General features: G+C 54.9%; 1 protein-coding gene across 37 annotated transcripts in view; it reads left to right on the top strand.

Moving 5' to 3' along the window:
• The window catches only part of ZFP41 (ZFP41 zinc finger protein), a 17,144-nt gene extending 4,013 nt beyond the window's left edge, over nucleotides 1-13,131 (top strand). For 12 of the 37 annotated variants that reach the window (XR_013527989.1, XR_013528010.1, XR_013527992.1 and 9 more), the window contains 3 exons: nucleotides 119-1,734; nucleotides 4,934-5,061; nucleotides 11,071-13,131. Coding sequence is in view for 1 of the 37 variants with exons in the window: in XM_008983094.5 (XP_008981342.1) it covers nucleotides 119-874 (756 nt within the window). In the remaining 36 variants the exon portion in view is untranslated. Of the gene's footprint in view, nucleotides 1-118; nucleotides 3,714-4,933; nucleotides 5,062-11,070 lie in introns of those variants that run through there. The other 25 variants (XR_013528011.1, XR_013528006.1, XR_013527995.1 and 22 more) reach the window with 4 other exon arrangements.

Raw genomic sequence — 13,131 nt, 5'->3', positions numbered from 1 at the left:
ATTCTGTTTGAGTCACTCATTGGGGATCACATGGGAAGGGAGGGGCTGCACCAGAACCCCACAGCCCCTGAAAGGTGACCTTTTCATCTGAAATCCATGTTCTTGCTTCTCTCCCCAGCAGCAAGGGGATGGTGGCCCTTGGCCTCCTGCAGAGTGTTGGCCCCATGCTGCGAGCGTGGAGAGGTGCGTGGGAAGCAAACCGTCCTTGAGGAAGTGGCGCCAGCAGAGAGAAGCCAGCAGCCCCCTAGCCCTCAACGCTTCCAAGGAACAGAGAACGATGGAGAAATCTGCAAGCAGAAGAAAAAGGACAGCAACCCCAAGGGAGGAAGCAGACGGGCAGAAGAGCGTGCTCAGAGAGGAGAAAGCGTCCAGGGATAGGAAGCCACCTGAGAGACCCGCTGTGCCCAGGAAGCCCCGAGCAGAGCCCCGCCTGAGTCCTGAAGACGAAGAGCACATCTTTGATGCCTTCGATGCTTCATTTAAAGACGACTTTGAGGGGGTTCCCGTGTTCATTCCTTTTCAGAGGAAGAAACCCTACGAGTGCGGTGAATGCGGGCGGATCTTTAAGCACAAGACAGACCACATTCGCCATCAGAGGGTCCACACCGGAGAGAAGCCCTTCACATGTGCGCAGTGCGGGAAGGCCTTCCGACACAGCTCTGACGTCACCAAACACCAGCGGACTCACACGGGGGAGAAGCCCTTCAAATGCGGGGAGTGCGGGAAAGCCTTTAACTGCGGCTCCAATCTCCTGAAACACCAGAAGACGCACACCGGGGAGAAGCCATATGAGTGCGTGGACTGTGGGAAAGCCTTTGCCTACAGCTCCTGTCTCATCCGTCATCGGAAACGCCACCCTCGGAAGAATCCCTGAGCTGGGGCCACCACCTGCAGACTCGGACGCCTGCTCCGTGGCTCCCTGGTGTTGGGCATCTGGTGGAGGTGCTGGGCCATGTGTGCTGTGTTCTGTGCTGTGGGGGACCCCCAGAAAATCAGCCTGGTCAGAGGTGAGAATGCCTGAGTGAGTGAGAGACCTTCCCACTGCAGAGAATCTCTAGATCAAGACGCTGCAGTCATGTGGAAGCCACCAGAGGCTCATCAGGTGTATTCACTGCCATCCACGGGATGGGCTTGGGTCACCTCACAGTGCCCAGCAGGAGAGGCTCCTGGTGTGCTGGGCACCCACCACTTCCCGCTGCTGCCTGCCTGTAACATCCACTCTGCTTAAGCCTTTTATCTGCCCCTGAAGGCCCCAGTCTGTGGACTCCCCACCTGCTGGGGCCCCAAGCCCTGCAGCAAGCCCCAGGACCACTCCTCTCTGCCTTGCCAGCTTCAGAGCCCGGGGCCACTCGTCCCTGCCTGGCCAGCTTCAGAGCCTGAGGCTGCTCGTCCCTGCCTTGCCTTTGTGCCCAAACTGTGCTTGGTTCTCTGGCTTCTCTCCTCTGACTGGAGCACCAGTCCCTGAGCTCAGACCCCCGTCCCCAGAACTGGGCCACACGACGTGCCCTCTTGGCCCATCCTTCATCCCAGACAGGCTGCCTGACTTACCTGGATGGACTTCTTGGGACAAAGGCTCCTCAGGACCTTGGACACCGCTACTGGCTGAGTTTCCTGCCCCAGCCACCTGGTGAGGCCCCCGGGGTGCCCTCGGCAGCTCAGTCCAGCCTGCGTCTGCCACTCGGTCTTCCAATGTGGGCAGTGGGCCCCAGCCCCACGAACCAGCCCATCATTCAGGTTAGTTCCACTTCTGCGTGCCTGCACCCAGTCATGTCCCACCATGGGCAAGTCCACAGCCCTGTGCCACCCTTGGGGTCCATCCAGGAGCGGAGTGGGAGTGGTTCAGAAGAGAGTAGCTAATGACTTTGTCAACTGGGAGGCAATAGGCTTTTTACTGGGAAACGCTGGCACCTGTGCTTTTAGCTATTGAAACGTGAAACCCTAATCACAGCCCTAGTCTGGGGATTCTATCCTGGAAGGGGAGTCCTGATTCGAGCTGGAAATGGCCTTGGCCTTGTCCACTGAGCAGTCTCAGAAACCAAGTAGGGGACACTACCCAGGTGATGGAGAACAGTCGTGTCCGGGTAGAAACGTTCACTAGATTAACACATTTTTACGGCCGCAGTCTTTCTGAGAGCCGTAATGTTCCTGCCCACCTGTGTAGGCCCCATGCCAGCTCAGCCACCGTGGGGTCACTCGGAAAGGGAGCCCCTTGGCAGGCCTCCCCTCCCACTAGGGGGAGGCTTCAATCCCTGTACTCAGAGGTGTTGGAAGCACATTCCACAGCAGAGCGTGTCTCTTCTCCCAGTCACTCCTGCTGCTGGCCTGCCCAGAGGAGCCTGTTCCGTGGCAGGCGGTCCTGAGTGCTGCCACTTGCAGTATCGTGGGGAGGCTACCGGGCCTGTCTTGTGCCCACTGCCCGGGGGCTGCAGTGACAGATGTGTCTCTCACCTCCCTTTCTCCACAGAAATAGAAATAGCCTAGAACTGGAAAATAAAACTCCCCTAAATCCCAGAGCAACACTGGCTTTGCCTCTGGCCTGGTTCCCTTTCTCTACAGCAGCTCCCAGAGCCCACCTGGCACCTGCTTGCACCTCCCAGAGCCCACCTGGCACCTGCTTGCACCTCCCAGATCGCAGGGCAGCATCTCCCAGATGGCTGCAGGGCTCTCTGAGGTCAGGCAACACTTAGTGCCTGGGCTGGCTGTGGACCCAGGCAGGCTGGTCCACCTGGAAGGCCCCACCCCCGCCACACCCCAGACTCAGGTGCGGCTGCACTCACCTGCAAGGCCTTTCCTTGTTTGGGGGGAGGCTGTGTTGTCCCTCATCAGTCCTGTTGCCTAGGGGGTGTTCTGCCCTCAGGACCTTGCTGGAGGGGTGACCCTGGGCATAGCTGGGCAGGTAAACCACCAGAGGGGAGCCATGCACCTGTGGCCTCCTGAAGGTCCTGTTGCTGCAGTCACTGCCAAAAGCACGGCCTTTGTGGCTTCTCAGTGGCCCACGGTCCCAGTGGGGGCTAGGTGGTGTCCACATCCTATGGTGTTCTGTACCTGCCTCTGTGGCGACCACGTCTCACACTGCTGGGCATGTGCGGAGGAAGCCAGTCTCCCCATGGGGCTCCCTGGGGCTGTGGTCAGCCCACTGCTCTCAGCATGGGGATGAGAGAGCGAGGGGGTGCAGCCTCAGCCTCACCTGGATAGAGTGTCCCTGGATGCTACCAAGGACCACGGCCAGCATTGCCCCCCACAGGACAGAACGTCCTGGTGGGCCCCCTGCCCCGGATGTCCTTATGCAGCTGTTTCCAGTATGTCCTAAGGCCAGACGGCCTCAGCCAGCTGTCACCAGGAGAGGAAGACCCGCACTGTCAGAATAGCCATCTCAGGAGCTGACACTGTTCACAAGCAGGCATCAAAGCACACGTGATGTGTGATCCTGGATGGGAAGAGTTGCTGTGAAGGACTGTGCTGGGGCGTTTGGCAGAGCTGAGTGTAGACCAGGCACACTCGGCGCCAGCTCAGCAGAGATGGGCGGTCCTCACGGACGTCCTCCTACTGTGGATGCACACTGAGGCTCTCGGCTGTGGAGCATGACATCTGCAGTTCACTCCAGCAGTGTTTGCCTATGTACCCCAAGAGTGAGAGGAGACTGCTAAATGTCAGTCACTGGGGAATTAGACCACATGTTGGCAAACTTTTCCAATAAAAGGTCAGACAGTAAATATTCCTGGCACTGAATCCATACGGCCTGTGCCTTATCACTCCACCCTGCTGTGTAGGACACCAGCAGCTATAAATGACATACGAGTGAACGAGTGCCGTTGTGTGCCAACAAAACTTTATTTACAAAAGTAGGTGGGCCGGATTTGGCCTGAGTGCCATCGCTTGCCGACCCTGTCCTAGGTGAAGGGTGTATTAGAGCTCACCCTGTAGTTTGGACTTCTGTTTCCTCCAGATCCTATGTGGAAATGTGATCCCCAGGCTGAAAGGGGCCTGGCCAGAGGCATTTGGGTCCTGGGGACAGGTCCATCAGGAATGGCTTGGTGCCTTCCTCACAGCAGGGAGTTCTCGCTCTAGGTTCATGTGAGCACTAGTTCTTTAAAGCAGTGGTACCCAGCCGTTTTGGCACCTGGGACCAGTTTTTTCCATGGAGAGGGAGAGTGGGTGGTTTCAGGATGAAACTGTTCTGCCTCAGATCATCAGGCATTGGATTCTCATAAGGAGCATGCAGCCTCAATCCCTAGTTCACAGTGGGGTTCACGCTCCTGTGAGAAGCTGCTGCTGCTGATCTGACAGGAGGCAGAGCTCAGGGGGCAGTGCTCACTCACCTCCTGCTGTGCGGCCTCTTCTAGCCATGGGCCACTCTGGAGGTTGGGGACTCCAGGATTAAAGAGCCTGGTGCCTCCTCTCATGTCTCTTGCTCCTGCTCCTGCTGTGTGGCGCACCTGCTCCCCCTCCCTGCAGCCTTTATAGTAACACAAAATGAACTGTCACAACCTCGCATGCTTTCTCTGTGTCTTAGCATCCTTCAGAATTAGCTGCTGGCAGGGAAAAGCCGGCGCCAGAAGTCAGGAACGCAGGAACACAGACACAGGAAAGAAACCAGGGGGTGGGGCAGGGAGCTGCTCACGGCAGGCGTCCTCTGCTGTCTGTTGGGATGCACCAGGGAGGGTGGCGATGTGGACACAGCTGTCAGCATGGCCCAAGAGACTGGCGCGATGCCCTGGTGATGTCTGCATTTGGTTTGATTTTACTTAAAAATAGTGTGGTCGTCGCCTTCCCTGTTACTGCCAATGGGAAGCATTACTTTTAATGCCCACTCGATGACCAGTTGAATCGAAAGGCACAGGTGACTTCTCCACTTCCCAACATGGGCACGTGGGCTGTTTTCAACCTAGGTTATTATAAATAATGCCATAATAAATACCTTTTCCATATTTAGGTCCAATAGGATGGACCCCAGATGTGGAATGACACCTCACCAAGTGCCAGCCCCAGGTCCTGCCCACAGAGATGCCTGCAGCAGCGCACAGCTGGCAGGGCCACCTCTGCCTCTCTAGTAGCGGGCAGGTGGGTCCTGATCCTAAACTCACCTTAATCTGATAGCTTTGACTTCTAGGGTGGAGGTAGGTGGCAAAGTGCACAGCTCTCAGTCAGGGGCTGTGGACTTGACCCTTCACTCTGGAGCTCTGGGACCCTTGCCTCAGTTTCCCCAGGTGTGAAATGGTGATGCTGACAATGCTTAACCACACAGGATCTCAGGGAATCCAAAGCCTTAATATGTGATGTCATAAGCACAGGGCTGGGTCCTGCTAACTGCGTGTCCATGTTAGCTCACCCATGTGCCCGTGTGCTTAATGAGATCAGCTGTGTGTTCACACACGAGGGGGTGGCCATGCAAGCTGACGGCGTTGGATGCCTTTCCAGGGAAGATGAGGGAGCTGGCTTCCACAAAATCAGCATGGAAAACTGCAACAAAAGATCCATTGGGCCAGACACGGTGGCTCACACCTATAATCCCAGTGCTTTGGGAGGCCGAGGCAGGAGGATCACTTGAGGCAAGGAGTTCGAGACCTGCCTCAAGACCCTGTCTCAAAAATAAAAGATACATTTGTTTTTTGAGACAGAGTCTCGCTTTGTTACTCAGGCTGGAGTGCAGTGGCACGATCTTGGCTCACTGCAACATCTGCCTCTGGGTTCAAGTGATTCTCCTCTCTCAGCCTCCTCAGAAGCTGGGATTATAGGCATACGCCACCACGCCCAGCTAATTTTTTTGTGTTTTAGTAGAGACAGGGTTTCATCATGTTCCCCAGGCTGGTCTTGAACTCCTGACCTCAAGTGATCCTCCTGCCACGGCCTCCCAAAGTTCTGGGATTACTGGCATGAGCCACCGAGTCCAGCCAAAGGTACTTTTTTTTTTTTTTAATGTACTTGGAAATTTTCTTTTTTTGAGACGGAGTTTTGCTCTTGTTGCCCAGGCTAGAGTGCAGTGGTATGATCTCGGGTCACTGTAACCTCCGCCTCCCCAGTTCAAGTGATTCTCTTGCCTCAGCCTCCCAAGTAGGTGGAATTACAGCTGCCCACCACCACACCCAGTTTTCTATTTTTAGTAGAGATGGGGTTTCATCATGTTCCCCAGGCTGGTCTTGAACTCCTGACCTCAAGTGATCTGCCCTCCTCGGCCTCCCAAAGTGCTGGGATTACAGGCGTGAGCCACCATGCTCGGCCTGGAAATTTTTTTTAACATTTATGGTTATGAGAAAAAACACACAACCAAACCAAACCAGTCTGCCATCCTTTTTTACCCCTATCATTTGGCACAGACAGTTGGACTCCTGGCATCACAACAAGACCAAGAACTGAAGCCAGGCCTTCTAGGCTGAGCTCTGCTTTGGTGTTTCGTTGTCTAAATGAAGCTCATATTCCAGGAAGAGAAAACTTAAATGACCCAGGTCAAAAACAAAACATAATGTAAGTTATAAAACACTTAAAGCTCAGTGATCACACGACTTAACAGAGCACCTGAGGCAGTGGAAGCCAAGGGCAGGGTCCAGCCCTGCGTGCCTCTGTTGCTGTTAGGAGAGGAGCTGGGAGTTGGGAGAGAAGTACCCGGTGTAACAGGTAGAAAAAGAAGGCCGGGCTTGGTGGCTCACACCTGTAATCCTGAGGCAGGTGGATCAGGTCAAGACCAGCCTGACCAACATGGTGAAACCGCGTCTCTACTAAAAATACAAACATTAGCTGGGTATGGTGCTGCGTGCCTGTAATCCCAGGTACTCAGGAGGCTGAGGCAGGAGAATTGCTTGAACCTGGGAGGCAGAGGTTGCAGTGAGCCGAGATCGTACCACTGCACTTCAGCCTGGGCAACAAGAGCAAAACTCCATCTCAAAAAGAAAAATGCCAAACAAGCTTCCAATGGAAAGGAGGAAATTAATAAAGTCACTTATTAACACAATTAATGGCAACAGACACCCTTGAGGGGACAAAAGAGCTAAGAGTTGGTTCTTTGACAAAATTGACATCCTCTGCCAAAATGACCAAGAAAAAGAGGAGCAAATCAACCATTAGGAATGGGAAGGGAGGACTGTTCAGCCACGTCCGACACTGAGAAGGTGAGAAAGCCCTGTGCTGATGAAGTGAGAACTCCCCCATCACAGCTGGACCCTGGGAGGAAGGTCACATGGCAGCCCAGCTGGAGGAGACCCACAGAACCCACAGCTGTTACAGAGACTATGTGGATGGTTCTAGAATACCAAGTCCAGGTGCTTTGCAAGTGAGTTCAAGAAACAGAGAACTCCAGTTTTACCCAGACGAGAAACACACCCTGTGTTATCTTATGAAGCTAGTATAATCTGGATATCAAAATTACAGTTCAGTGTCTGTCATACACGTGTACATGAAAAAAGGTACCAAGCACTTGCAGGCCAGGCACTGTGGCTCATGCCTGTAATCCCAGCACGTCAGGAGGCCAAGGTAGGAGGATCAGTTGAGCGCAGGAGTTTGAGAGCAGCCTGGGCAAGACAGATTTCATTTCTAATAAAAATTAAAAATTAGGTGTGGTGGGGTGCGGCTAGGTCCCCTGCACTCGGAAGGCTGAGGCAGGAGGATCAGTTGAGCCTGGGAAGGGGAAGCTTCAGTGAACTGTGATTGTACCACTGCAGTCTGTACTGCAAACATGAGTATGAGTGATGGACGCCTCTTCCAGGCCTGGCCTCCTGAATGTTCTGTGATCATTCACTCTCCTCCCTTCCTGCGACTGAAAGAGAAGGACTCTGAGATGGCAAAGCCACACACCAAGGGAAGGAGCCATGTCCTGGAGTCACCCTCGGGAGAGCCTCAAGACCCCATTGTGATGTGAGCCAGAAGTGAAGCCTTCCCAAGTGAGACGCTGAGATTCGGAGGTTCTCTGTTATCCCAGCCACCGTTACCTACCCTGACCACTGCAGCCACAAAGGACATGCGTTCAGAATGTGTGCAGCATTCATAGGAACCAGGATTTTAAAAGACAAATATCTAAATTGAAAAATGACCAGAACAGGAGTTCGTGAACAGCTAAGCAACACAGTGAGACCCTATCTCTAAAAAAAAGAAAGATGGGCAGAAGTCACAGAAGAAGAAAACATGCATGGCTCATAAATACCTGAAAACATGTGAGGTGTCTAATGGTCAGGGAGCACGGAAAACATGCGCGTCTCGGGACACGGAAAACGTGCGGTCTCTAACAGGGAGCACAGGAAACATGCGCGGTCTCTAACAGAGCACGGGAAACATGCGCGGTCTCGGGACACGGAAAACATGCGCGGTCTCTAACAGGGAGCACGGAAAACATGCATGGTCTCAGGGGCAAGGGAAACGTGCGGTCTCAGGGGCATGGAAAACATGCGTGATCCCCAACACGGAGCACAGGAAACATGCACAGTCTCTTAACAGGGAACACAGGAAACATGCGTGGTCTCTAACGGAGCACGGGAGACGTGTGCGGTCTCTCAACAGTCAGGGAAACATGCGTGGTCTCCAACAGGGAGCACGGGAAACATGCACGGTCTCTAACAGGGAACACGGGAAACATGCGTGGTCTCTAACGGAGCACGGGAGACGTGTGTAGCCCCTAACAGTCAGGGAAATATGCGCGGTCTCTAACAGGGAGTGTGGGAAAACATGCGCGGTCTCTAACAGGGAAACATGCGCGGTCTCCAACAGGGAAACATGGGCGGTCTCCAACAGGGAAACATGCGCGGTCTCTAACAGGGAGTGTGGGAAAACATGCACAGTCTCTAACAGGGAGTGTGGGAAAACATGCACGGTCTCTAACAGGGAGTGTGGGGAAACATGCGTGGTCTCTAACAGGTAGCACGGGAAACGCGCAGTCTCTTAACAGGGAGCAGGGGAAACATGCGCGGTCTCTTACGGAGCACGGGAAACATGCGCAGTCTCTAACGGAGAGCACGGTAAACGGGTGGTCTCAGAGGGCACGGGAAACATGCGCGGTCTCCAACAGGGAAACATGCGGGGTCTCTAACAGGGAGTGTGGGGAAACATGCGTGGTCTCTAACAGGTAGCACGGGAAACATGCGCAGTCTCTCAACAGGGAGCAGGGGAAACGTGTGGTCTCTAACGGAGCACGGGAAACATGCGCAGTCTCTAACGGAGAGCATGGAAAACGTGTGGTCTCAGAGGGCACGGGAAACATGCGCGGTCTCCAACAGGGAGTGTGGGAAAACATGCGCGGTCTCTAACAGGTAGCACGGGAAACATGCGCAGTCTCTTAACAGGGAGCAGGGGAAACATGCGCGGTCTCTAACAGAGCGCACGGAAAACGTGTGGTCTCAGAGGGCACGGGAAACATGCGCAATCTCTAACAGGGAGCACGGGAAACATGCGCGGTCTCTAACAGGGAGTGTGGGAAAAACATGCGCGGTCTCTAACAGGTAGCACGGGAAACATGCGCAGTCTCTCAACAGGGAGCAGGGGAAACATGCGCAGTCTCTAACGGAGAGCATGGAAAACGTGTGGTCTCAGAGGGCACGGGAAACACGCGGGGTCTCTTAACAGGGAACACAGAAAACATGCGCAATCTCTAACAGGGAGCACGGGAAACATGCGCCGTCTCAAACAGGGAAACATGCGCAGTCTCTAACGGAGTGTGGGAAAAACGTGCAGGGTCTCTAACAGGGAGCATGGGAAACATGCGCGGTCTCTAACAGGGAGTATTGAAAAACACGCACGGTCTCTTAACAGGGAACACAGAAAACGTGCGCTGTCTCTTAACAGTCAGGGAAACATGCGCAGTCTCTAACAGTCAGGGAGTGTGGGAAAACATGCGCGGTCTCTTATCAGGGAACACAGAAAATGTGTGCTGTCTCTTAACAGGGAAACATGCGTGGTCTCTAACAGGGAGTGTGGGAAAACATGCGCGGTCTCTAACAGGGAACACGGAAAACATGCGCGGTCTCTAACAGTCGGGGAAACATGCGCAGTCTCTAACAGTCGGGGAAACATGCGCAGTCTCTTAACAGTCGGGGAAACATGCGCAGTCTCTAACAGTCGGGGAAACATGCGCAGTCTCTAACAGGGAGTGTGGGAAAACATGCGCAGTCTCTTAACAGTCAGGGAGTGTGGGAAAACATGCGCGGTCTCTAACAGGGAGCATAAGTTAAAACAACAAAGAGATCCAGTTTTGTGCCCCCCAGCGAGGTAAAGACAGATCAGTTTGATCATGGCATGGATGGGGCAGGAGTCCTCCTCACCGCCACAGCGCTGGGCAGCAGCACACGTCTAGAGAGCAGTCTGGAAAAGGTGGAGACGTGCGTTCCTGCTCCCAGGAGCCACCTGTTTACTTACCTTAGAGAAACGTGCATGCACGCAGCCAGAGACAAAATAACATTCACGGTGTGCGCTGTCAGAAAAGCCAGAAAGAACCCACATGCCTGTCTGCAGCAAAGTGGGTAAATTATGGTGTGTCGACCAAGGGAAGCTGTTGGCGCAGTGACTGTGCAGCTGGCCAGGACCCGCATCAACACCTACGCATGCCAGATTCGACAGTGAGCAGAGAATGTAAGGTACAGAAGACATACGTGCGATTCTAACCACCGCTAAGTTCAAACTGAGCAAAACTAAACAGTATGGTTTGGGGGCACGTGGTGGAACTAGAGAAGAGCAAAAGCGTGGTTCACGCTGAATTCAGGACAGGGGCGGGCACAGGGCAGGGGCCCCTGGGTGGTGTCTGGCTCTGAAACCGAAGGAGGGTGAGTGGGCGTTTGCTGTAGGTGGTTCAAGGATCATGTCATGCACACTCAGCTTGCCCGTCTGACACCCTCCCACCATCCTAAACGCTTTTAGGAAAGAGGAAGCACTTCCTCCTGAAGCTGGTGCCATCCAGGGCTGTGGTGCGCAGGCTTAACACCCACTTCACACCCCCACTGACCCGAGGCCCCCATCCTGGCCTCCGTCTCCCGCAGGTGCCTGTTTCCACTCAGCCCAAGCAATTCTCTTGCTTTCATAGTGTGGTCCTTACCTGCAGAGGAACCAGGTAGTAACTGCACTTCTCACGTACTCAGAGATATTTCTCGTCCTTTTCAGGCTGGTAGAGCAGATTAGCCCCAAAGCAGGAAATTCCAGATGAAATATGCCTAAGAAGCAACCTCAAAACTAACAAAAAGAAACTGCCTGCTCTTCAGTTCGGAGGAGGAGCAGAGATGAAGAAAAAGAGAAGAAACACACTCGGAAAAGAGAAAAGGAACCTCCTGTGCGGCGGGCTCCTGCCCTGGGAGGGCGGCCTGCAGCAGAGTGCATGCAGGGAGGCACCCGCTGAAACGCCTGGAAATAGCTTCAGGGCTTTCATTTGGCTCCCAAACTACTTCTGAGGCCCAATCATCACAGTGGCCAACCTGGCAGCAGTGAGCTCGGCACTCAGTGTCCTCAGGCTGCTACAAAGCCGTCCTACTTGGGCAGTGGGTGTGGGCGGGGGCTCCTGACTCCAGTGAGGCCACCCTGGAGGGGAGTCCCAGGAATCAACCTGATGTTCAGAAGTGTACTGGGGAGGCTGAGGATCCTTGAGCCAAGTGTCCGTGTTCTCATTGAACATTTAACACACAGCCCACAAGCTTCTCAGGAGCATGGCGCATGCACACCAGCCCCAGGCTTCGCCTGGGCAGCACTTCCTGGGCCGCCCTGACCAGTGGGCACCACCCACCCAGCCTCGCTCAGCCGTCCTCGGCCACCCTGACCAGCAGGCACCACCCTCCCAGCCTCATTCGGCTGGCCAGGCTCTGCGGGCCTGAGAATGCAGAGAACCTCCAAATGTTGTGACTTTGCTCTGTGCGTCCTTTGTGCAAGCATTTGTGAGCTATGCCAGCATCTGTCCCCACAGGCCTCATCCCTGAGCCATTTCTCAGGAGAGCAGTAAGAGGGGGTTCCCAGCCAGCCCCAGGACCAGAGGTCTGGGGACGACACCGGCCACTACGGCAGAGCCCTCCTCATCTGGGCCTTTGTTTCCTTTTCCACACCAGGAAGCAGGAAGGTCGATTAGCAATGTAGGCTTGTTCCCTCTGGTGGGGTTCACCTGCGTTTCTGGGGAGCCCTGGGTGCACCTGGGCTCTATTTCCGGTGATCTCTCCTATGGGTCCCGTCTTGGGCACCAAGATGTTTTTTTCCTGTGAGCTGATGTCAAAACCTGCTGTAGTGGAAGACTGGCCTTGGGGGCAGTGTCTCCAGGGGAGCAGAGCTGAGGCAATGGCGGGCATGGTGTCTCCAGAGACTAGGGAACATGGGGTGTGCTCCAGATGAGCCGGCAGGGAGCCCCGGGCCTGCAGAGCCTGGTGTTGGCGCTCTCCTGTTTCCTCCGAAAACCCAGCCATGTGTTCAGGGAGCCCGGCCCAAGCAGACGGCCCCCACATTGGCAGAATCCCCAGGATCAGGCATGGCGGTGGGGGCGACTCCACAGCCGGGACTGGGCCTGATGCTGCTGTCCCTCTGTCACCACTGCAGGTAGCTCAGGGCAGGGCTCCGGCCTGATGGGGGATCCTGGACGCACCTCTGAGCCGGCAGCCCCTACCCCCACCTGCACGCCGGCACCTTACATGCCTGTCTCACTCTGGGGCCCAGGTGCAGGTTTGTGGGGACGCAGCACCGTGTTCCCATGACCTCTGCTCAGCCGAGTGGGTTCACTGAGGGTTTTCCGTTGGCGCCTGTCCCCGTGTGCCTGTTTCCTGGTGAGGCTGGACGCCCGGCACGTCCAAACACTCACATTCCCCAGGCACACATGTGCAGTGGCCACCACGCGTGCACTGTGATGCTGACCCCCCATAACAGCCGCGGTCTTGGCCTTGCGCTGGTGGCAAATGTTGTCCCGTTTCCCACTGTTACTTCTGTTGTCCAAAAGTTTGACCGTCCTGCCAGCCAAAGCTGTTGAGCTTTACTCTGACAGACCATCCGTCCTTTCAGTACCCTGTGCATTTGGGAAAAGCATCCATTTGTTCTCAGCCGCGTTTCCTGTGACTTGCTCTGCGTGTGTCCTCCTCTGTTTTCGGGGGTCACTGTGGTGGTTCCCAGGGGGCCCGAGGTGCCCACTGCTGATGCCTCCCTTCCCTGCTGCTTGCTGGCTTCTGTGTTCTCTGCAGTAAACATTGATTTCTGACTCGA

Source organism: Callithrix jacchus, chromosome 16 (genome assembly GCF_049354715.1).
Source record: "Callithrix jacchus isolate 240 chromosome 16, calJac240_pri, whole genome shotgun sequence".
Classification (NCBI taxonomy): Eukaryota; Metazoa; Chordata; class Mammalia; order Primates; family Cebidae; genus Callithrix; species Callithrix jacchus.
Note: the sequence above shows the minus strand (reverse complement) of the source record. Positions and strands in the feature narration are given on the sequence as shown.